This window comes from Astatotilapia calliptera, chromosome 22 (genome assembly GCF_900246225.1).
Source record: "Astatotilapia calliptera chromosome 22, fAstCal1.2, whole genome shotgun sequence".
Taxonomy (NCBI): domain Eukaryota; kingdom Metazoa; phylum Chordata; class Actinopteri; order Cichliformes; family Cichlidae; genus Astatotilapia; species Astatotilapia calliptera.
The window spans coordinates 13123229-13148522 of NC_039322.1; the positions used below are offsets into that span (position 1 = coordinate 13123229).

General features: G+C 40.3%; 3 protein-coding genes across 5 annotated transcripts; 2 read left to right on the forward strand and 1 right to left on the reverse strand.

Annotated features, from left to right (window-relative positions):
* The first annotated feature begins 2494 nt into the window (after window positions 1-2494).
* Window positions 2495-24324, forward strand: LOC113015342 (cytosolic non-specific dipeptidase-like). 2 transcript variants are annotated; one of them, XM_026157354.1, is made up of 12 exons: window positions 17594-17666; window positions 18524-18601; window positions 18984-19127; window positions 19255-19417; window positions 20971-21059; window positions 21773-21973; window positions 22089-22173; window positions 22268-22428; window positions 22539-22703; window positions 23237-23378; window positions 23774-23921; window positions 24124-24324. In XM_026157354.1, the coding sequence occupies exons 2-12, from the start codon at window positions 18542-18544 to the stop codon at window positions 24188-24190; spliced, it is 1425 nt and encodes a 474-aa protein (XP_026013139.1). In that variant the 5' UTR covers window positions 17594-17666; window positions 18524-18541; the 3' UTR covers window positions 24191-24324. The 2 variants fall into 2 exon arrangements, with proteins under 2 accessions (XP_026013138.1, XP_026013139.1); XM_026157353.1 differs by lacking the exons at window positions 17594-17666; window positions 23774-23921; window positions 24124-24324 and adding an exon at window positions 2495-2513 and having other exon boundaries at window positions 22268-22703; window positions 23237-23359.
* On the forward strand, window positions 3170-9339 carry LOC113015336 (cytosolic non-specific dipeptidase-like). Of its 2 annotated transcripts, XM_026157344.1 has the most exons (12): window positions 3170-3269; window positions 3895-3972; window positions 4333-4476; window positions 4572-4734; window positions 6108-6196; window positions 6998-7198; window positions 7314-7398; window positions 7493-7653; window positions 7753-7917; window positions 8335-8476; window positions 8661-8808; window positions 9001-9339. In XM_026157344.1, exons 2-12 carry the CDS (start codon window positions 3913-3915, stop codon window positions 9065-9067), a joined length of 1425 nt encoding a protein of 474 aa, XP_026013129.1. In that variant the 5' UTR covers window positions 3170-3269; window positions 3895-3912; the 3' UTR covers window positions 9068-9339. The 2 variants fall into 2 exon arrangements, with proteins under 2 accessions (XP_026013129.1, XP_026013130.1); XM_026157345.1 differs by lacking the exon at window positions 3170-3269 and having other exon boundaries at window positions 3778-3972.
* LOC113015331 (GTPase IMAP family member 8-like) lies at window positions 10912-14210 on the reverse strand. The gene is made up of 2 exons (XM_026157337.1): window positions 14137-14210; window positions 10912-12553 (listed from the first exon to the last, which is right to left on the reverse strand). Exons 1-2 carry the CDS (start codon window positions 14159-14161, stop codon window positions 10965-10967), a joined length of 1614 nt encoding a protein of 537 aa, XP_026013122.1. The 5' UTR covers window positions 14162-14210; the 3' UTR covers window positions 10912-10964.
* Window positions 24325-25294: the final 970 nt, after the last annotated feature.

Here is a 25294-nt window from a genome sequence, read left to right on the forward strand (position 1 = left end):
TATGGAAGCTCCTGTCTGGCATCATAGCGGCTAAGATGAACAGGCATATGGCTCAATACTTGAGCAGGGCACGGAAAGGAATTGGCAGAAACACCAGCTACTGGTAGAAAGCACAGTAACCGGAGACTGCAAGATCAGGCTCACCAACTTGTGCATCACCTGGATTGACTACAGAAATCCTATGACTCAATGCCCCACACCTGGATCCTGGAATGCCTTGAACTATACAAGATTAACAGGATCCTAAGAGCCTTCATCAGAAATTTGATGGCGTTGTGGTGAACAACAGTCCAACTTCAAACCAATTAATTTAACAAAGAGGTGGTCTGTCCGCACTGCTGTTCCACATAGGCCTGAACCCCCTCAGTGAGATCATTGACAAGACTGGCTAGGGATACCAACTACAGAAAGGCGTAATCATCAGCAAATCCTCTACATGAATGACAGCAAGCTGTATTCCAGGAGTGAACGAGACATAAAATCACTGATCCACACCACTAGGATCTACAGCAATGACAATGGAATGTGATTTGGACATTGGAGAAGTGTATTTGGATGGTAACAAAGAGAGGCAAGGTAGTTAGAATTGTGTGAACATGAAGTCTCAAGAAATAAACCTTTTGTTTTATCCAATTGGATGGAAAGCTTCGAGGCTTCATCTGACCGTAGTATCAATATTACCTTCAGACAACAATAAAACTATTTAAATTAAAACATAACAAAAGGCGTTGTGCCTCGACTTTACCTGTACACATCTGTTCACTCCGTCAGCTGTTAAACACCTGTTGCTAATTTAGGAAACACACCCACGTTAACTGGTGATATACAGTTTGACGTGCCGTGTGACAGCCGCATGTGCAACGTAACATGACGTCATCGCAGTAGTCTGAAACAGCTGCAGGCACAGGTGTGTCTGATGTGTTGAACACCAAACTCGAAACACGAAATTGTTGAGCGGACTAACATCCGCTGTGAGTGTGCTGTAGTTGTTTTCACATCACACAAAACTGTGTGGGAATCATAACAAAGGCTGTAAGAGCCTTTATCGAACCCAGTGGTTCCCAAAGTGGAGGGGGCAGAGCAACTGCAGGGGGGCAGTGTGAATCAAAAAAAAAAAAGAATGCTTGGACACTTCTACCATAATGTACAGGTTTTTGACTGGGCTTCCAAAAGCAAAGTACGGGATGATGTATCGCCAAATATGCTTCCAAACCAGCTTCCTTCCAAGCCAAAGGCTAGAGAACATGATGACGCATATCTTGCCTTTGGCTTCACCTGCACAACGGCGGTGCCAAGGTCGGTATCCCCGACAGAATTTATTTCCCCTGCGTCGGGAGCAGAAGCTGGGCTGTCCAAATCACAGACAAACAGTATCCCACAGTTGTTTATGTTTTTAAACCCATTTTGCACAGAGAGACATTTTTTGGAAAAATGTATTGACAGCAATGTTGAATATTCTTACAAAATAAAAACAACAAACAACAACAACAAAACAACTATACGTAAAATACACCATAAAATGGTATAATTTTATTGCAATTTTATTTTATTGCAACCTGTAATTTATTTAGTTTATTTGTTTAATTGAAGGTTTGGGGTGTGGAATAAAGTGCAATGGAGTATGAAAACAACATTTGGGTGTGTGTGTGTGTGTGTGGGGGGGGGGGGGGGGGGGGGGGCTAGCAAAAAATTTTTTTGGGGGAACTACTGCTTTAACCTGCTGTTAAGGTTCACATAATTGAGGAAGGAGAGTACAAACAACCATGGTCCAAGATCTTGGTCAAACAATTGATTTTAATGAATACACGCGTGGGAAGACCAGTCTGTACGCAGACAGGGATTGATCTTCAACTTAATCAAAGCATAAGCAGATATACCATCAGGGTTTGAATTAATGATGCCCCTTCATACGTCACAGACAGAATATATGCATACGTCAAATCAAAACCACAATGACTTTTAACACAGTTTAAAAGAACGTTGTCTTCGTCTTCATGGCAGGTACATCCTGTCACTGCCGGATGCTTGCTTGTCATCTTGACACCTCAGCAGCAGTTCTGCGACAAACTGCTCTTTTTGCAACCCCAAGCAAAACATGATTAAACTTCCACCTATAAATGATTCTCTTTAACTAAGTGTGTGTGTGTTTTCTGAAAGACACACACACTGTTTAAACCTCTGAATACAATATCAATGCTGCAGATTATATTATTAATGCAATAGTAATGTTGATGATTATTTACCAATAGCAGTAAAATAATTTCCCTGCTCCACACTGCGCACACACCTTCAACCTGATCTTCGGCGTTTAGCGTCGCCCGGTAAAATGACATGCTCTTTACTCTTTTTTTAAATTCTAAAACAAAACAAAAACAACAAGCACATGAATGCATCTTTAAAGACGTAGTGAACTGCGTTCATTTCCTGGTTTGTTAGCGGCTACTGAAAAGCAAGTCTGGCACATATATCTTTGACCAACAGTAGTCAATCTGAAACACCGGAATAAAAACAAAGTAAGTCTGATTTTAATGGTTCTCTTTGCAGTTCAGACATGCCCAGTGTTAGGTATTTTAGTACCATGGGAGCATTTACTGGATATTGTTTTATAGTGACATTATACAGGAAAACTCTGTCATTCAATAAGGCCCCTTTGTTTTAGTTATTTTTCTCTTTGACCCAAGAATTGATGTGTGAGAATCACAGGCTGGTACAAGGTTGAAATACCACAGAGATCACTCCCTCAGCTACATTAGTTTCTTAATCTTTTAGGAGACGCCTGTTGAAGGCCAGATGGTTTGTTTCAGATTTCACTAATGAAAGAACTCTTTATTTTGTGCCTTGAAAATATGTCGCTGAGATAATCACAATTGTAGCTGAACTGATACACTACACAAAGGATGCTTCTTCACCCAAGGGCAGGAAGACGCTCCCTTATGTTGGTCTGTACTGGTTTAAACTGATAATCTGCTGTCTCATGAATTTTACCCTCTATATAAACTGTTGTACTTGTGAATAAAGTTGAGTCGATTTGGGAAGACAACCTGAAGCAGTCTCTGTTTTCTTGTTCTCCCAAGCTGCTCCCGAGCTCGTACTAACACGCTGAATGGCATGCTTGAATATTACTTGAGAATATATTTGACTGTGTTACAGACTAAGGGACATTCTCTGCTGATAGGTGAAGGTACATTCTCTGCTGATAGACGTCCACGCCTCGGAGGAAGTCGATCCACGGATTAGGCCCTGGAAGCCGTTTCCTTCACCCAGGAAAAGTATTTGTCAGAGAGGGCTAGATTAGGTCTCAGTCACCTTAAGGCAGCATCTCTGATGTGTTACCTAGCCGTTTTACTTTCGCTTTACTTAGCGATTACACTCACTTCACTTGCCATTGTTGGCATTCAGTGCACACCTGTGAAAAATAACCTCCATGTGAAATTTTCATGGCTTATTTTCAGATTCTCCCTCAGCATGACACAATTAAATCGTCATTTATGGCTTTCTTCACACAATGAATGGACATCTTACCTCTTCAAAAAGGCTATCAATCAGACTACATTAACTGCTGTTTTATTCTAAGAAAAAAACAAATAAACTCCACATTTAACCTTTTGTGCAGATCTGAAATGCGAATTCTATTTTATTGTCATTTTATGGTAAAAATTTGTAATGTAAGCCTCATAGGTGTTAGCTTTTTTTCTCACTGTTTTTTTCTGAAAGCCTGGCATTAAAGCCCCAAACGGCTGCAGCTATAGTTCTGCAAAATTATGAAGTGAAACGAGTTTGGCTCGAAATCTCATCATTTACGTGAAGTGCATGCGTGCATGAAGGATTTGTCCTCTCATAAGATTGCACAAACCCAGAGGTGTACTCGCACCTGTCTGCTTGTTTAACCCTCAGCTCTCGTTCCTGGCAAAAATGGCTCATCTCACAGAACTTTGCAAGTATGTGGACGACCACCAGGACCTGTATGTGCAGGTAAGATCACTCAGGAAAAACAATAAATTGCAGCTGTTTAATTATTGCGTTTTTTGTATGATTGTCACTTGATTTAATGGCTTATTGAGCTAACTAAAAACTGGACAGATTTGCAACTTATTCACTTAAACTTGGATTATAGTAGGTGCCAACTGTAAAACCAGTTTTCCTGATAAGATTCAGTAATACTGTAACTGCTGCTTGAATCAAATCTTTGTGGGTCTAATGTCCTAAGAGTCACTCACATTGGCTCATTCTTTTGCAATCAGTAACTTCATGAAATAGTAAAAAAAAAAAAAAAAAAAAAAAAAAAAAAAGGATTTTAATGTCTTTAAATCACTTATTTATAATTTACCTCAGCGCCTGGCTGAGTGGGTGAGTGTCCAGAGTGTTTCTGCTTGGCCTGAGAAGCGCGGGGAGATCAAAAAAATGATGGAGATGGCAGCCAAGGACATCGAGAGGCTGGGAGGGACTGTGGAGTTGGTGGACGTTGGCAAGCAGAAGGTCTTGCACTGGTTACATTTCTTAATGCATTAATGATTTGTATTTTACATTATCTTTTTTAACTTAAATTTCACCATAAATCATTATTCATACAGCTTCCCTCAGGAGAGGAGATCCCCCTGCCTCCTATCATCCTGGGGCAGTTAGGATCAGACCCAGCAAAGAAGACGGTGTGTATTTACGGGCACCTTGATGTTCAGCCAGCAAACATCAGTGACGGCTGGGACACAGAGCCTTTTACTCTGGTGGAGAAAGACGGTAAGAGGAGAATACTTTTGGCCTGTGTCCTGCACAAAACAACCCTGGAGCTGTTTCTGTATGAGCTCTAACATTGTCACAACCTGGCGAGGACTCAGTGTTTTAGTGGTCTTAACTGAGATTACTGAGAACAAAAAACCAAACCAATTAGCAGGTAGGTAATGCAGGATGAGGACATGTGGACTGAGGTGTGTAATTCCCGTAAGGTAGCATAGCTAAGAGAAGGCATGCTGCCAGCAAGCTCAACTATGTAGACTGGGAACATTGGGTGAATGTATTTTTAACAGGTAAAGATAAGAAACACAAAACAAGTCACAGGTGCGTCTTGAGAGCTTGAAAAAAGAAGGGTGTATTTAGTTTGTAAAGATGTTTCACCTCTCATCCAAGAGGCTCCTTCAGTTCTAAAACAAATGGATGTTTGTCTCAGGTATTTAACCCCTAATAGTTTTTCTCAGGTGGTCCCGAGGGTTGTTGATCATGCGAGTCATCACATTAGCCAGGGTGTGAAGAAAAAAAAGATGTCTTCACCATCATATGAGGTTAAAGTTGAGACCTTGCCCCACCACTTTAGGTTGTTTAGAGGTTGCCACCGTGAAAGACCATCGTTGAACGGAGGTGGTGAATTACAACGCCAGCTGTCAGCCACCTATAATGCAGACTTGAGATGCTATTTAGGCACTTCAGTCTCCACTCACACCTTGCCTCAGGTAACCTCAGCAGGTCACATGACAGAATGTCTCACTGCAACATGAATAAAATCAAATAACAATCAAATAAAATCAAACTCTAATTTTGGTGATTAGATTGGTTAAATTTATTTAAATGCTCTCAAAGCTTGCAGTAACAGGTAGCAGCATGTTTCCAAAGTCTTTTGATAGAACTGCATTCTTATCAACAGTCTTCTCAGGTTAAGTTGAACCAGTAAAGGTATTATTAGAATCTTTGGGAACACACTCGGATTGTGAAAAGGCAAAAAGGCTCAAGTGAGGCATTTTCCTTTGTGAGTCATGACTGGTCCTTTATTTCACAGACTGTGCATTTGTTTGTTCACATAACTAAGTCACTGCAGCATTCCTGAATTGGTGTCTATGCTTTGTTATGCTCCACACAGTAATGCAAAAGCTGTGCCTGAATAATTTTAACCTAGTCATTTTTTTGCTACTCTTTAGGATCTTCTTTAAGTTGAATTATTGCTCTACATATTTGCATTTAGATGTTTTTGCTTCCCTAAAATTGTGTTTCCTTGGGGGAGTTTTTTTTGAGCTACAAAATTCAATGCTGACTATGTAATAAATATAACCTTAGTATCATTTTTCAACTCCACTATCTTCTCATTAGAACCTTGAAACTGAAACAAAGTTTTATTTTTGTAGGTAAGCTCTATGGACGAGGATCTACTGATGACAAGGGTCCAGTGTTGGCCTGGTTTAACTGCATTGAAGCGTATCAGAAGATCGGAAAGGTACAGTTACTGCCAGATTTAAGCTGGCCAACAAAAGGTGTTTCAAGTTCAGATAGTTTAAAGATGATATGATATTTTAGTGTGTCCTAAAAACAACCCTGAAGTGGCTTAACATGCTAAGTTGGCTGTGTTTGAACAGTGACAGGAGTATATTGAGGTGTGATGGTATAATTCAGAATCTGTAAATGTGCACTGTTACTTAAAATGTTATTAATGTTTTTCTTTCGTTTTTGTACAGTGATAATAAAGCAGAATAGCTACTATAGCACTGTATTCTAAAAAGATATGTGGGTCATTCATACCACTTTAAAATATAATTTTGGCCTATTTACAAAAATGTGACCCTTATCTGTCTTTAGTTGGTGTTTTCTGCTATGGCTCTCTGGCTCTTCAGATGAAATGGCAGTAAATACTTGTTTAGTTGGTAGCAGTAAATTTCAGCTGATAAATGTACAGTATTAGTGTTTAGCTGCATAATAATTATCATATATATAATCGTCAGTTATATCCTTAGTCTGGACTCATGCTCAGCTTTGTTATTAAAACTCATTGTGAGAAATGTAAGACATGCATTACTGCTGTCTACTATTTATATTTACTCTGGCACATTTGGTGTGGGGCACCCACCACTGATTTGGAGATCATTTGTTGTTAAAAATGTGAAATTATTTCATATGTTTCAACTCTAGAAAATGAGAAAAACAGATTCACAATGAGCCTGAATTTAAACTTGAACCAGTAACCAAATTTTATTCTGTTGATTTTTTTTTCCTTTCTTATGCATCTCTTTTCTTGTTGCAGGACCTTCCCATCAACATCAAATTCTGCTTCGAGGGGATGGAAGAATCTGAATCTGAGGGTCTGGATGATCTTGTGTTTTCTAGAAAGGACACTTTCTTTAAAGACGTGGACTACATCTGCATCTCTGACAACTACTGGCTGGGCAAGAGCAAACCCTGCATCACCTACGGTCTGAGAGGAATCTGCTATTTCTTCCTTCAGGTGAAGTCCTGTTGGATTACTGTTGGTGGGGGGTGGGGACAGTGTTTCATTATCAGAAGGGCATACTTGAGCTTTTCGTGTTTTTTAAAATAATGTTTTACATTCCAACCTCAAGGTGGAGTGTGCTGAAAAGGACTTGCACTCAGGGGTGTTTGGTGGCTCTGTTCATGAGGCCATGACTGACCTCATCGCACTTATGGGCAAGTGAAGCTGATAATTGTGATTTTTAGTCTCACACACCTTATTTTACAGCAGTTTAGAGTTTTAATCATGTGTTTGTGACTTCCTGCACAGGCTCCCTGGTTGACAAAAGGGGTAAGATTTTGGTTCCTGGGATCTATGACAGTGTGGCGCCTCTGACAGCAGAGGAGCAAAAGCTGTACGAGAAGATCGACTTTGACTTGGATGAGTACTGTAAAGATGGCGGGGTTGACCAGCTGCTGCATGACACAAAGGCAAAGAAATTATTTATGTTGTTCACATCACTCATTGGTGGAAATGTGCTGTATAATGTGGGGTCATTCACACTTTTTGAACCTATTTTTCCACCATAGGAACAAATCCTCATGCACCGTTGGAGATATCCTTCTCTTTCCCTTCATGGTATTGAGGGGGCTTTCTCTGAAGCAGGAGCCAAGACGGTTATTCCTCGCAAGGTCATTGGCAAGTTTTCCATCCGCCTTGTGCCTGACATGGACCCCAAAGTTGTGAAGAAGCAGGTAAACAATGTTATAGGTCACAGTGATCGCATATAACACTCACTTAACTTAAATCATCGTTTTATAATTAAGTAACAGAAGTCACTCTGTATCTCTGCCACTTATTGGTAGTTTGTTGCTCAGATGATTTGCTCAGCCATCCTTATTTTTATAAGATAAAGTGAATGCAGATGATTTTATTCAGAGAAAAAAACAAAGTCCCAGGTTACGGCATTAAAATACATCTGCAGAAAACCAGGCAAACCAATCAAGCAGACAAGACATAGTGATTTTGTCTCAAATGATTGCGTAACAAGGAGGTTTTGTTAGGTTTTACTAAATGAATCTCAGCCTGGACTTGGAAATAGCTAAAGATCAACTTCAATTTATTTCTACATTAAAGCTTCAACAAGTCTAAGTTATTTTTCCCTCTTCAAGGTCATCGATCATCTGCAGAAGAGGTTTGCTGAACTGGGAACCCCCAATAAACTGAAAGTGACAGGGGACAGCGGTGCCAAAGCCTGGGTCTCAGACTTCAACCACCCACACTACATGGCAGGGAGAAAGGCCATAAAGACAGGTACAGGGACATTTTTTTATGCATATTTTTGTGGACATATTTTTAAGCCTTTTTCAGATATTTTCACTGATAGGCTTGTGCCCAGATTTGTTGTACCTATGCAGGGACAGCTAGGATGTTATTATTATTGTCATTATTACATTTTTACTGCTTTTGTTTTCTTTTCCTCCTCGTTGTACTGTAGTCTTCGGGGTCGAGCCTGATCTGACTCGCGAGGGCGGCAGCATCCCGGTCACCCTGACCTTCCAGGAGGCCACAGGCCGTAATGTCATGCTGCTTCCTATAGGGTCCTCTGATGATGGAGCTCACTCTCAGAATGAAAAGATCAACAGGTTGGTCACAGCTCACACAGTTTCACTTCTTTTGAAATGTGGAACAAGTAGATAAAACTGACGAAATATTGCAGTAAAAGGAGAGGATCATGTTTGTCATCTCCAGATTATTTCTATGCTAAAATGTGATCACAGGTAAAGTGAGTTTTTTAATTATAAACCATTATCATCGCTTTATTTCTCCATTTTCAGATCAAACTACATTCAGGGAGTCAAGCTGCTGGGAGCATACTTCCATGAGGTCTCTCTGCTGGAGTGATTTGATGGTTTCTCATAATGACAGGTGTAATATATGCTCATCCTCCATATCAGACCATAAACTTTGTGGATTTACTTTTCACAATGAACGGTTTTATACACCCTGTTGATAATATACATGTTTTTGTTACTTTATTTGAGTTGTTTTTCTTTTCTTTTCATGATGTAACAGGATTTACTTTTGATGCAGTGCACCGCTTAGCATGTGGGTCATAACTCACAATAATACTGCCAGGTCTCTCTTGGAAATGAGATTTTTAATCTCAATAAGATTTTTACCTGGATAAATAAAGGACTAATAAAAAAAGAAATAAAATAATGTTGGTAAGCTTAATTTAGAAGCTGTCAAATGTGTTTGAGGCATCAGTGACAGCAGCATGACCAAATGCTGTTATTGTATTAGTGTTTTCCACATCACAGCGTTAAAAAAGTACAATCAGTCAATTTGAATGTGTCGATATATGTAGAAGCTTTCCCAATGTTAACAGTTGAATGTCCAGTTCCACAAATGACTGTGCTTGTTATATGTAACCGGTCCAATCAGCCCTTTTATTCTGTGATTTCTGACATTACTTGTCTTTATGTTACTTTAGGAAAGATAAATCAGGGTGAGTTTATATCACAAACTTAGTTAATGCCATTTCCTGAGAGAAGGATGAAAATACCACCAGGTATTCTGATAGCAGTCCATGGTGATAATCAAAAGGTGTAATGAAGCTACCTACCACTATTTATTCTTTTACTATACGCTATTATTTTTGCTAGTTCATAACCCAGCCATGGGGGCTTCCAATAAACCAGTGTACTTTTAGTACTGGCCCTGAAACCTGTGGCCAGAATCTAATGGTAAAGTCTTGTTTAGTGGTTTTCTTGACACAGAACAGGTGAGCTTTCGTGTACAGATTTCACAGGTTTACTCGCTGAAATAGTTTGTGACGTAGCAGCCCTCCTTTGGATGAATCCTTCCTCCCTCCCTTATACATACACACATACATACATACATGTATTTATGTATGTGCAGTCAGACCAGCTTCTTTTGCAGTTTCTCCTCTGACAGCACAAGAAGCAACCCTCATCAATAAATTCCATCTGTTTAGCTCACGATGCTTTTAAACACACTCTACATCATCTGAGAGAGACAGATTCAAGAAAGCGCCACAACTAATATTACATTTATCTCGGCATAAACCTATTGCTGCCGAGACAATTCTACTACAATGGTGAAAGCAAGACGCAAGTCACCAGAGCTCTTTGTGTGATCTTGTGCACGAGGGAGATGACCAAGACGAGCGCTGTTCCTGCTGCTCGAACCCCAGTCACTCTCAGACAGCTTCCCCGTAGCACTGCTCTTTATTGTGGTTACATAAATATGCATAGTCTCATTAACATGTGACATCTCAACCAGGCATATATGTGAACAAAGAGTACCTTGTCTGTGTGTAGGTGTGTGTGTGTGTGAAAATATGACCCTGCGAACAACTCCCCAAAGCTGGTGCTAGGAGTCCAACGGTTCACCTAAATAAAGGGCTCTTATACTTAAACAGATACAGAGTAGGTGTCCTCCCATACCATAAATCAGGAAGAGAAGGTACGACCTGTCATGACCTTAGGTTGTGTGTGTATGCCAGAGCACTTTGGAACGCACACAGTCTTTGCAGATGAGACATTCTATCAATATTCAATCGATTATATACCTCTAAACATTATTGATGCTATGTTTCTAAGTACAAATGACAATCATAAAATATCACTCCAACAACTAACATGATCAATAATTAATAATTCGTTTTAATTTAATCCAATAAAAAGTAAATAAGAAAATAAAAATGAGAATAATGAGAAGGACTTGTTAATATTGTCTTGATGATGTGAATGAGCTGCTGCTGAGTGAGTATTTGTCACTGTGTAGTACACGCCTGCTTCCTCACTTTAGCAGCAGTAGTACGATCCAGTGCAGCTCCAGCTGCCACACCCAGTCCAACTCCAACCAGCACTCCTACTGGACAAGCTGCAGCTCCCACAATAGCTCCAATAGCAAGCTCGGTCGCAATCGCAGTACTGACTCCAGCAGCAGCTCCAGCACCGAGTCCAGCAGCAGCTCCAGCAACAGCACCAACCCAGCTGCCCCGGATAAACTTGTTTTTTCTCTCTGCTTCATATCTTGCTTCAGTGGCCATCAGCCCAGGGTTTTTCTTCTGAAGTTGTTCCATCTCTTTGGTTATAGCGCTCTCTGCCTTTTCAAACATCTTGTTGGTGTAGTAGCTTCCTCCGTTTCTCTGAACCATTAGTCTGATCTTCTCCAGCAGCTCTCTGACCTGAGCAGGATCTCTGCTATTGTTGTTAAAAACATGATATCCTCCTCCACACTGACGGACGAATTCACGAAGAGCTGGAGTCTTAGTGATGAATTCTTCTATGGAGACATTCAGATCTACATGTGTGAACAACACCATGGTGTAACGAACGGCTTCATCTCCAAACACCTCCTGAAGGATTCTCAGGGTTTTTTGTTCTTCATCTATAAATATGTTTGGCTGGATCACAACCAGGAACACATGAGGACCAGGAGCAGCCAGTGAGATGCATCTATTGATCTCCGTGTTCACCTGGCCTAAGGTAAACACAGAGTGAAACAGGCCTGGAGTATCAACAACAGCCAGGGTTTGAAAATCAAACAGAGCTGCTTCCTGCTGACACTCTGACGTCACTGAGGCAGGGGATGAAGCTGATGCTGTTTTAAAGGCTTTTCCTCCCAGGATGGTGTTTCCCGATGAACTCTTCCCAGCTCCAGTTTTCCCAACAACAACAATCCTGAAGTCTTTTTCAGCTTTTCTCATGGACTCTTTAGCCTCTTCGAACATCTCATTGGTGTAGCAGCTTCGTTCGTTTCCCTGAACCATAGTGTTGATCTTCCTCAGCAGCTCTCTGACCTGAGAGGGATTGTCATCATCTCGGTTGTTAAAAACATGATATCCTCCTCCACACTGATGGATGAAGTCTTGGAGAGCTCGATTTTCCCTGATGAATTGTTCTATGGTGACTCCATCATGCTCCAGGTTATCTCCACATGTGAACAAGGCCATGGTGTAGTCTGCTAAGTGTACTCCAAACATCTGCTGAAGGATTCTCACTGTTTCTCGTTGTTCGTCTGTAAATCTGCTCACACAGATCACAACCAGGAACACATGAGGACCAGGAGCAGCAAAGGAGATGGATCTCCTGATCTCTGTCTTCATTTCCTCTTCAGTTTTAACATTATCAAACAGACCGGGAGTATCGACCACAGCCAGTTTTTGACCTTCAAACTCTCCTGTTTCCTTCTGACACACTGAAGTTACCGAGCTTGAAGATGATCTAGATTCAAAAGCACCCTTTCTTCCTAAGATGGTGTTTCCTGATGCACTTTTTCCAGATCCAGTTTTTCCAACAAGCACCATCCTGAGCTCTGGTTTCGCTTTTGTATGCTTCTTTTGTGGTTCCCCTGACTCTGTTTAAATAAATCAGAAAATTTTAACATCAGCGACTGTGTTAACATCAGTAAAACCAAATAAACAGTGTGAAAAAGTGTTTGAGCTCCTCCCTGATTTCAGATTTTTTTGTATGTTTGTCTCTGCATGAGAATCTTCTGCAGGTTTGTGCAGGATAAACGGGTTAGTTTGCTGCACTGTGTTGGGTTTAATGTAAAGAACAGTGTGTGACTGCTGCACAGTGGTTGTGGGTTCATGGTCACAGTTAGCTTACATCAAGTGTAGCAGAGATTCATTGACTGAAATTCACCTTCATACCAACTTTATACCATCTAGAAATCAGACAGCATTAACAGTGCTCTGTCAGTGTAGAGGATGAAATCAACCAGGACAACTTATGAAACATTTTTTTTACATCTGGTGTGTGCATGCACGAAGAGCAGCAGGTCAGCTGATCGCAGCCTGTACACTAAGAACATCTACTGGAGTGCTCAATAGAAATTATTGAGTTTGAGAGTTTGATTCTTTTACCCACACTGAGACCTTACAGCTGATTTTAGGGTTCCTCCACCTGCCGAATCCACTTTAACCCTGTGCACATTATCCTGTTTAGACCAAAATTACTCCAAGAGTACCCCAATGACTCATCCAGGACGTCACAGAAGAACCCAGAACAACGTAAAAGACCTGCAGGGTTCACGTCTCAGCTAAGGTCATGATTCAGCAATGAGAAAGAAACTGGGCAAAAATGGCCTCCATGGCAGAGTTCAAGGAGAAAATCACGGCAGACCAAAAGGAACATAAAGACTCGTCTCAGTTTGGACAGAAAACATCTGGATGATCCCTGAGACGTTTGGAGACAATGTCTAGTTGGACCTTAAAATGGTTGTCAATCCATTTTTGATCATGTGCTATGAGAGGTAAGATGAAAAAGGCAAAGAGTGGTTGAAGAAGAGCGAGGCTCGTGTGGCCTCCCCACTGACATCTTTTTTTTTTTTACATTACTTACAGTATCAAGGTAAACGTTTTCTATGACCTCATTAAATATACGTAATTTATTGTACAACGAAGTGATTCAGGAAATGGAGCTGCTACATCTGTCACTAAAAAAACACCATGTTTCCTTGCCAGAAAAGTTGATCTGATCGTTTAAGCATTAATCTGCTGATGATAAGAGAAGCTACAGATGTTTCCTGCGCTGTACTTCCTCTCTCTACATGTCAATCAATGAAACAAAAGCCACAAACAAGGAAACAGAAGAAGCTACAAAAACCGAAACCTGCCCTTTGTTTTTCTGTCAAAAGTGTTAAAATCGTGTTTACTTCTCGTGTCATCTACAAACTGCTTCCATCAAGGTTTTTTTTTAACCATTGGTTGATTAATGTTTACGTCGGTCATTGTGCTCATGTATTTAGATCATATTGTACAATCTGCTTTACAATAACAACCACACAAAAACGTCAACTATTGTAAAAACAAAGGAAACCAGTGAGAGGAATAGATCAAATAAAGATAAAACCTAAGAAAGATAAAGTGAGTGTTGAGTTCTATTACTGTTTAATTAACACTAATATTATAGATTGCTCTTTTTAAATGTACTTGCCGAGTCGCTTGTATTTGCTGGCCATGTTCGTCTTTTACAGGCAGTTGATGTGTGGTTTCTGTCTCTGCTGAATAGTTTCCTCTTTATTACCCCATGGTCTGAGTCTGCTGTTAACACTTCCCTTTGAATGAGTGACATTTTAATAGGACGAAAAAGAAGCAGATACTTGCTGGTTATATGTCAGCAGATGTGTAATTTTGTGATGTCGTCTGTGTTTGGTGCAATCTGTCTGTGGTACATCACTTCTGTAGCGTGCATGCAGCAAGGCACAAATCTTGTTATTAACAGTCATGTTTCTGCTGCTGTTACAGATCTGCGTGCAGACTCTGTGAGAAAAAAAAAGTGAGACACACAGAGCAGCAGGCTTTACTGCGTTTGTTTTACTTGCAGGGCAGCAAAAGCATACACTGTGGTGGACCACTGGAGGGCTCCACTCACACCCAGTTCTCAGGAAGTGTTGTTGCTGTGTTTTGGAGGGAAAAGTATTCAGTTGTGTGGTGATGAGTAATAAACAAGGAGTGTTTGTTACTCATCACAGCTAAGGACCCCGTTGATTGGCGAGAGCTCTCGTGTTGTCTGTGTTTACCTCCACAGTGGATCTAAATGTCGACCCCTGAACAGGATCCAGTAACAATCACTGTGTCAGATATCTAAGAAAATGTCTTCAGTATGAAGAGTTGGAAAGCACCAAGACCAAACATGATTCACACCTACTGGCTGGACTCCATGAGTGTCTGGCTTCACAAATGAACCAGTAGCTAGTAGATGAGACACATCCAAAATGGCTCACTAAAGGCCGGACAGTCCTGATTCCTAAGGATCACCATGAGGGACTGGTCCCATCCAACTACCAGCCAAAGACCTGCCTCAGTGCCAAATGGAAGCTTCTGTTTGGCATCATAGCGGCTAAGATGAACAGGCATATGGCTCAATACTTGGCACGGAAAGGAATGGGAAGAAACACCAGAGGGGTGAAACACCATCTACTGATAGAAAGCACACCTGGATCCTGGAATGCCCTGAGCTATACAAGATCAACAGGATCCTAAGAGCCTTCATCAGAAATTTGATGGTGTTGTGGTGAACATCAGTCCAACTTCAAGCCAATCGATTTAACAAGGAGGTGGTCTTCCGTACTGCTGTTCCACATAGGCCTGAACCCCCTCAGTGAGATCATTGACAAGACTGGCTAGGGAAACCAACTACAGAAAGGCGTAATCATCAGCAAATCCTCTACATGAATGACAGCAAGCTGTATACCAGGAGTGAACGACACATCGATTCACTGACCCACACTACTATGATCTACAGCAGGGGTCCCCAATCCCTGTCCACGAGGGCCGGTGTCCCTGCAGGTTTTAGATGTGTCCTTGATCCATCACAGCTGATTTAAATGGATAAATTACCTCCTCAACATGTCTTGAAGTTCTCCAGAGGCCTGGTAATGAACTAATCATGTGATTCAGGTGTGTTGACCCAGGGTGAGATCTAAAACCAGCAGGGACACCGGCCCTTGTGGACTGGGATTGGGGACCCCTGATCTACAGTAATGACATTGGAGAAGTGTATTTGGATGGTAACAAAGAGAGGGAAAGCAGTTAGAACTGAGGGGATTATACAACCAGAAGGCAACATTGCAGACATCGAGGACAGCTATAGGTACCTGGGACATCCACATATTAAGCCAAGTCCTGAAAAGTCAGCTGAATGGGTAGAAGAATGTCCGGGCAATTAACACCTACACTCTACCGGTGATCAGATACCCTGCTAGGATAATAAGCTGACCAAAGAAGGAGACAGAAGAAACTAACATCAAGAAAAGGAAGCTCCTGAGCATGCATGGAGGATTTCACCTCAAACCCAGCACCATGAAACAGTACACTAAGTGGAAGGAAGGACACTGAGGACTAGCGAGTGTCAAAACCACTGTCCAGGTTGAAGGTGAAGGCAACAGACCCCCAAGCTGGGTGAGTGGCTCTAGCAGATCCCAGGAACAACACCCAAGATCTTACTAGATTAATAAATGAATGAACCATACGCACAGAAGGATTAGATTATTAAAGTGTTTTTTATATATACTTGGCTATAATTATTCTCACCGACACTGCTGTAAGACAGCTAAGAGTAAAGATAAATAGTTGAAATGACAATAAAGGTTTTGACCAGCAGGGGGTGTGGGGTTGTGTGAACATAAAGTCTCGAGAAATGAAACCTTGTTTTTAAGCAATTGGACAGAAAGCTTCGAGGCTTCATCTGACCATCAGTAGTATCAATATTATCTTCAGACAACAATAAAACTATTTTAATAAAAACATAACAAAAGGTGTTGTGCCTGATCTTTAATCTCTGTTTCTGCAACATAAATCAGGAGCCAACACACCCAGGTTAACTGGTGATAGTCACAGTTTGACGTGCCGTGTGACAGCCGTATGCTCAAGGTAACATGACGTCAACGCAGTAGTCTGAAAACATTGACAGCTGCAGGCAGAGGTGTGTCTGATGTGTTAAACACCAAACTCGAAACACAAAATTGTTGAGCAGTCTAACATCCACTCTGAGTGTGCTGCAGTGGGTTTTTTTTATATCACACAAAAGTGTGTGGGAATCATAACAAAGGCAGTGAGAGCATTTATCAAACACTTTAACCCAGTGGTTCTGAAAGTGGAGGGGGCACGTAAAATAAAATAATTAAACCTTAAAGATGGTTAGTTTAGTGGTTTATTTTATTGCAGCCTGTAATTTTCTGCAGTTTATTTTTATTTGTTTAATTGTTTTTTTCCCCTTCCTCGTTGTTTTCTTTACTTTTGCACCTGTGGTTCAGCTACCCAATTTTGCTGTGGTTGGAAGACGTGTTTGTGTGTTTGTGTGGGGGCGGGGCAAGGTTTTCTTGTAGACTAGGAACACTGGGTGAATGTATTTTTAACAGGCAAAGATAAGAAACACAAAACAAGTCACAGAAGGGTCTTAAAAACATGAACAAAAATGCTGCTGGCCTGCTTTAAGATTTAAAGGGGGCCCTAGCAAAAGAAGTTTGGGAACCACTGCTTTAACCTATCAGCGCAGACACCTTCAGCCTGTTCTTTGGGGTTTAGCGTCTCCCGATAAAATCACGTGCTCTTTATTCTTTTTTTCAAATCTAAAACAAAACAAAACAAAAACAACAAGCACACGAATGCATGTTTAAAGACGAAATATTGACTGCGTTCTCCTGGTTTGTTAGCGGCTCCTGAAAAGCAAGTCTAGCACACATATCTTCGACCAACAGTAGTCAATCTGTGACACCAGTTAATCTGAAACACCGGAATAACAACAAAGTAAGTCTGTTTTATGGGACAGGTAGATTTTAATGGTTCCCTTTGCAGTTCAGACATGCCCAGGAAACGTATTTGTCAGAGAGGGCTAGATAAGGTCTCAGCTATGGAGTGTTACCTACCTCATTTGCTTTCGCTTTGCCTAGCGATTACACCCAAGATACTTTCACTTCACTTGCCATTGTTGGCATTCAGTGCACACCTGTGGAAAATTACGATGTGAGTATTTCATTTTTTATTTTCAGATTCTCACTCAGCATGACACACTTTGATCGTCATTTATGACCATAAAATTCCATATTTAACCTTCTGTGCAGATCTGAAATGAGAATTCTCTTTTATTGTCATTTTATGGCAAAGCTTTGTAATGTAAGCCACATACGTGTTGGCTTTTTTCTCACTGTTTGGTTCTGAAAGCCTGCAGCTCCAATCGACTGCAGCTATAGTTCTGCAAAATTATGAAGTGAAACGAGTTTGGCTGGAAATCAACCCCATGTTTATTTTGTTTTAAAGGATACACGGCACACCATGCTAAGAGTTATCACTTTTTCCGCCCATAGCTCTTTAGGAATCAAATGCGGCAGTTTGCAGATTTACGCCTGGTGACTTTCATGTTTATCAGCCTAGGAGTTTACATACTTTGGTTAAAATACCTATAAAGAAAGGTAGATTTCCAGTCATGATTTAACTGTTGTTTTAATAAAAAGCAACTGTGCGAAAGAGGTGGAAAATCAACACCACAGCTCAACAGTGTTTCAATATCAGAATCTGACATTGTTTCAATATCAACAGTATTAGAAAATATAACGTCGAATCAATGTCAGGTTTCAACATTGATTCAATATCAAAACCTGACGTTGTTTCAATATTTTAAAAGGGTGCAAGGGTGACATTAGGTCAACGTCACACCTCAACTTTGATTCAATGACATCGTCTGATATTGACTAAACATTGTTTCAATGTTTCCTTGCTATCTGGGTTACGTGAAGTGCATGCGTGCATGAAGGGTTTGTCCTCTCATAAGATTGCACAAACCCAGACGTAGACTCACACCAGTCTGCTTGTTTAACCCTCAGATCCCATCACTACCAAAAATGGCTCATCTCACTGAACTTTTCAAGTATGTGGACGACCACCAGGACCTGTATGTGCAGGTAAGATCACTCAGAAAAAACTATATAGTGCAGCTGCTTAATCATTACGTTTTTTGCATGATTGTCACTTGTTTTAATGGCTTATTGAGCTAACTGAAAACTGGACAGATTTGCAATTCCTTCACTTAAACTGGGATTATAGTACAGTTCCAGCTGTAAAACCAGTTTTCCTGATAAGAATCAGTGATATTACAACTGCTGCTCAAGTCAAATTTTGTGGGTCTAATGTCCTAAGAATAACTCATTGTGGCTCCTTCTTTTGCAACAAGTAACTGCATGAAATAGTAAAAAACAAAAAGAAAAGAAAAGGAAAAAAAAGATAAAATCTCTATAAAAAACCCATTTTAATGTCTTTAAATCCCTTTTTCGTAATTGTCCTCAGCGCCTCGCTGAGTGGGTGGGTGTCCAGAGTGTGTCTGCTTGGCCTGAGAAGCGCGGGGAGATCAAAAAAATGATGGAGATGGCAGCCAAGGACATCGAGAGGCTGGGAGGGACTGTGGAGTTGGTGGACGTTGGCAAGCAGAAGGTCTTGCACTGGTTACATTTCTTAATGCATTAATGATTTGTATATTGCGTTATCTTTTCTACTTAAATTTCACCATAAATGGACCTTGTTGTTAAACGGTCACTCAGATTAAGTTTCATTCATGCAGCTTCCCTCAGGAGAGGAGATCACCCTGCCTCCTATCATCCTGGGGCAGTTAGGATCAGACCCAGCCAAGAAGACGGTGTGTATTTACGGGCACCTTGATGTTCAGCCAGCCAACATCAGTGACGGCTGGGACACAGAGCCTTTCACTCTGGTGGAGAAAGACGGTAAGAGGAGAATACTTTTGGTCTTTTACAAAACAACTCTGGAGATTTTTCTGAGCTGGAAAGTTATGTGAATAACTGAAGTCAGCTGGAACGCACTTTGTGCTTGTAAAAATAGATGAGAATTAAGTTACACCGGGTAGTTTTTGGTTTAGCAAAGTTATAATATCAAATATGGCTAAAAAAATGAGCTACAGTACTGTCCTGTAGATAGAATAGATGGCAAAACTAAAAGATGAAGAAGAATTAATTTTCAGAGCAGCATAAAGGCAGTTTGTTACTATCAGAACATTGTAATAACCTGATGAGGACTCGGTGTTTTAGTGGTCTTAACTGAGATTACAGAAAACGAAAAAACAAATCCAGTCAGCAGGTTGGTAGTGCAGGATGACGAAGTGTGGAGTGAGGTGTGTGAATCCTGTAAGGTAGCATAACTAAGAGAAAACACGGTATCAACAAGCTTAACTATGTAGACTGGGAACACTGGGTGAATGTATTTTTAGCAAAGATAAGAAACACAAAACAAGTCACAGAAGGGTCTTAAAAACATGAAAAAAGAAAGCTGTTGGCCTTCTTTAAGTTTTAAACTCTCATCCAAGAGACTTCTTCAGTTCTAAAACAAATGGTTGTGTGTCTCAGGTATTTAACCCCTAATAGTTTTTCTCAGGAGGTTCTGAGGGTTGTTAATCATGCATCACATTAGCCAAGGTGTGAAGAAAACAAAAGATATGGGCCATTACCATCATATGAGGTAAGGTTGAGACCTTGACCGAACACTTCCATTTAGCAAAGGTTCAAAGATTGTGCAAAGGTTCACATGACAGACTTGTGAAACACACTCGGCAAAAAGGCTCAAGTGAGGCGTTTTCCTTTGTGAGTCATGACTGGTCCTTTATTTCACAGACTGCATTTGTTTGTTCACATAACTAAGTCACTGCAGCATTCCTGAATTGGTGTCTATGCTTTGTTATGCTTCACACAGTAATGCAAAAGCTGCACCTGAATAATTTCAACCCTTTAAGGCTTCTTTGTTTTATGTTAAACAACACAGATTGACTCTGTTGAGCACGATCTTTCAGACTCTTTAATACTGTGTAGCACAAGGTAACCTAACCATTCTTTGCTGCTCTTTTAGATCTTCTTTATGTTGCATCATTTCAGTACATATTTGCATTTAAACAAACTTTTTTGATGGGACAGGTAGGACGGGTTTTTTTTTTTTCAGCTAGAAAATTGAGCACACGTGGTCTTGTGTGTTTTCTGGTGAGAGTCAGCTGACACAAAATGCCACATCCTCTGACTCCCCCTGTCTCATTCCTGCCTGCTCAGTTGTGTTAGTGCTGCTTATGTCACATTTTACAAAACCTGCTGCATATCATGCAGATCATTTTTTGTATCATAAACAAGGATTTCATATCATTAACCCTAACCTCCAAGTTTAAAATCAGGGCCTGTGGTGTGCTGACTATGTAATAAACACAACCTTAGAAACATTTTTCAGTGCCAATAATTTCTCATTAAAACCTTGAAACTGAAACAAAGTTTTCTTTTTGTAGGTAAGCTCTATGGACTAGGATCTACTGATGACAAGGGTCCAGTGTTGGCCTGGTTTAACTGCATTGAAGCGTATCAGAAGATCGGAAAGGTACAGTTACTGCCAGATTTAAGCTGGCCAACAAAAGGTGTTTCAAGTTTAGATAGTTTAAAGATGATATGATATTTTAGTGTGTCCTAAAGAATCAACCCTGTGGCCTGACATGCTAAGATGGGCGTGTTTGAAAACTAAATTGAAATTACTGACAGGAGTATATTGAGGTGTGAATTTTTATTCCAGTATCTGAAAATGTATAGCATTACTTCTTATCAAGGTTTTTATTTTGTTTTTGTACAGTGATGATAAAGCAGAATAGCTACTATACAGCACTATTCTAAAAGGATATGTGGGTCATTTGTATCATTTTAAAAATATTATTTTAGCTTGATCTGTTGAGTTTTTCCTTACTTGGTGCTTTCTGATATGGCTCTCTGGATCTTCTGATAATTAGAGTAAATCTTTAGCAGGAATTTCATTAATGGGTGTTTAGTCAGAACAAATAAATCCCAGCTGGTGAATGTACCGTATTTATTTTTAAACATGCATTCCTGCTACCTGCTATTCACATTTATTCAGTGGAGCACCCACAATTTGATTGTACATGTACAATGATAATAAAGTGCTATTCTATTCTATTCTATTCTATTCTATTCTATTCCTGTGTTAAAGTACACCACTGCAGATCGTTTGTTGTCAAGAGATTATTTCAACTCTAGAAAATGAGCCAGAATTTTTTTTCTTATGCATCTCTCTTCTTGTTGCAGGACCTTCCCATCAACATCAAATTCTGCTTCGAGGGGATGGAGGAATCTGGATCTGAGGGTCTGGATGATCTTGTGTTTTCTAGAAAGGACACTTTCTTTAAAGATGTGGACTACATCTGCATCTCTGACAACTACTGGTTGGGCAAGAACAAACCCTGCATCACCTACGGCCTGAGAGGAATCTGCTATTTCTTCATTGAGGTGAAGTCCTGTTGGATTACTGTTGGTGGGGGGTGGGGACAGTGTTTCATTATCAGAAGGGCATACTTGAGCTTTTCGTGTTTTTTAAAATAATGTTTTACATTCCAACCTCAAGGTGGAGTGTGCTGAAAAGGACTTGCACTCAGGGGTGTTTGGTGGCTCTGTTCATGAGGCCATGACCGACCTCATCGCACTTATGGGCAAGTGAAGCTGATAATTGTGATTTTTGGTCTCACCGACCTTATTTTACAGCAGTTTAGAGTTTTAATCATGTGTTTGTGACTTCCTGCACAGGCTCCCTGGTTGACAAAAGGGGTAAGATTTTGGTTCCTGGGATCTATGACAGTGTGGCGCCTCTGACAGCAGAGGAGCAAAAGCTGTACGAGAAGATTGACTTTGACTTGGATGAGTACTGTAAAGATGTGGGGGTTGACCAGCTGCTGCATGACACAAAGGCAAAGAAATTATTTATGTTGTTCGCATCACTCATTGGTGGAAATGTGCTGTATAATGTGGGGTCATTCACACTTTTTGAACCTAGTGTTCTTGATTTCTTCCACCATAGGAGCAAATCCTCATGCACCGTTGGAGATATCCTTCTCTTTCCCTTCATGGTATTGAGGGGGCTTTCTCTGAAGCAGGAGCCAAGACGGTTATTCCTCGCAAGGTCATCGGCAAGTTTTCCATCCGCCTTGTGCCTGACATGGACCCTAGAGATGTGGAGAAGCAGGTAAACATTGTGATAGGTCACAATGATGGCATATAGCACTCACTTAAATAATGTAGCAGAAGTCGCTCTGTATCTCTGCCACTTATTGGTAGTTTGTTGCTCAGATGATTTGCTTAGCCATGCTTTTTTTAAGAAGTCCGTGAAACAAACTGCAATGTATAAAATTGAGAAATATTATGAATATATTATATTATGTAGTAAAAAACTGTGGAGGGATTTAATGTGAATGAAGGTAACTTTATTTAGACAGAAAACCAATATCACAGATCATAGCATTAAAATATACAGGCAAACCAACCAATCAAGTCACTTTCTTTTGCCTTACCTAATACAGTTCAACCCTTTGCACACATAGTGTTTTTTTTTTTTTAAACTGACTCTGAATTAACATGACAAAGAGATTTAGTTAAGTTTTACTACCTAAAGCTGAGCCTGGACTGACTGTGGGCCACTTGGAAGTAGCCACATGATTAGCTTCAGTTTGTTTCTGCATAAAAGCTCCAACAAGTCTAAGTTATTTTTCCCTCTTCAAGGTCGTCGATCATCTGCAGAAGAAGTTTGCTGAACTGGGAAGCCCCAATAAACTGAAAGTGAACATGGGCCACGGGGCCAAAGCCTGGGTCTCAGACTTCAACCACCCACACTACATGGCAGGGAGAAAGGCCATGAAGACAGGTACAAGGACTTAATGATAAAAGCTGTTAGATTAAAGACGGAGTTCACTCAATCTCCCCCATTTCTTTTATTTTGCTAAAAAGTCTAAATCAGTTCTGTGTTTTTTGTATTGCAAAAGTGTAAAACACTTTCTCCTGCAATGGTACAACTGACTTTCTTACAGTTTACATGTTGATACTTTTTCTTTAAGAGGAAAATATTTTTTCATGTTTCAGCTCCTGTCCTCGCTAGATGTTTCAGGACATTAAAAACAAAGACAAGCAAATTTTATAAGTTTTTTGTTATATGCATGTTTTTGTGAAACTTTTTAAGTCTTTTTCAGATATTTTCACTGATAGGAGTGTATCCAGTTTTGTTGTGACAAAAAAAGTCTTATCCTCCTCGCTGTGCTGTAGTCTTCGGGGTCGAGCCTGATCTGACTCGCGAGGGCGGCAGCATCCCGGTCACCCTGACCTTCCAGGAGGCCACAGGCCGTAATGTCATGCTGCTTCCTATAGGGTCCTCTGATGATGGAGCTCACTCTCAGAATGAAAAGATCAACAGGTTGGTCACAGCTCACACCGTTTCACTTCTTTTGAAATGTGGAACAAGTAGGAACTATTGATTAAAATGGATGAAATATTGCAGTAAAAGAAGATGATCATGTTTGTCATCTCCAGATTATTTCTGTTCTAAACTTAATGACAGGTAAAGAGAGTTTTTTAAATTATAAACCATTATCATCGCTTTATTTCTCCATTTTCAGATCAAACTACATTCAGGGAGTCAAGCTGCTGGGAGCATACTTCCATGAGGTCTCTCTGCTGGAGTGATTTGATGGTGTCTCATAATGACAGGTGTAATATATGCTCGTCCTTCATGTCAGACCATAAACTTTGTGGGTTTACCTTTCACAATGAATGGTTTTATACACCCTGCTGATAATAAATGTGTCTTTCTTACTTTATTTGAGTTGTTTTTCTTTTCATTTCATGATGTAACAAGATGTACTTTTGATGCAGTGCACTGCTTACCATCATAACCGACTATAACAGGGTAAAATGTTGATAAGCTTAATTTAGAAGCTGTCAAATGTGATTGAGGCATCAGTGATAGCAGCATGACCAAAGGCTGGTACTATTTGGCGATGGAGATGGTTGTGTCAGGAAATATCAAGCTCATAAATAATGAGACTTCCATACTGGATCATTTAGGATTAACAACAACCACCTTGGTGATATTGGCCAATACGGTGTCCGTGGAAACTGTGATGCTGTTTTCCAAAGACAAGAGGAAAGAGAAGGCGGAAAGCATGTTAGGAGGCAGCAAGAGAGAGAGAAGAAATGGAGCTGCAGGAGGAATAATGTTAGACCTCAGATGAGGTTCATCATACAATGTGACAATAAGGTCCACAAAAAACAAAACAAAATCAAAAAAAATAAATAAATAAATAAAAAAAATCTGCCTCTCTATCTGGACTCTAGTTGTTACGCATGTGGTCAGGATTTGATGGTAAAGTAGTGTTTTGTGTTCCTCTGGACACAGAGGAGATGAGCTGTTTGTAATGAAGTAATGAAATAGTTTGTAATGAAGCAGCCCTCCTCTAGATGAATCCTGTCTAAAAACTGAAATGATAGAAGTCAAAATTTACTAAAGAATAAAGGTGCAGGTAAGTATCCTGCAGGAAAAAAATTAATTTAGAGAGAGAGAAGGAGAAGATGCAGGAAGGAGAGCGTTGTAAATGTTATACAAGAACTTATGAAGACGTTCAGACATATATTCTTTTATATTCTTTAATTCAGTCTGATATATTAGCTATAAATGAACAATAAAAGTAAACTTGCCACTGTGGTGAAACGAGTTGTGAAACAAACAAGGGTCAGTTACTTAAACCAGTAGCACTTGATGTCTGCTTTGAGACATCGCATTAATTCATT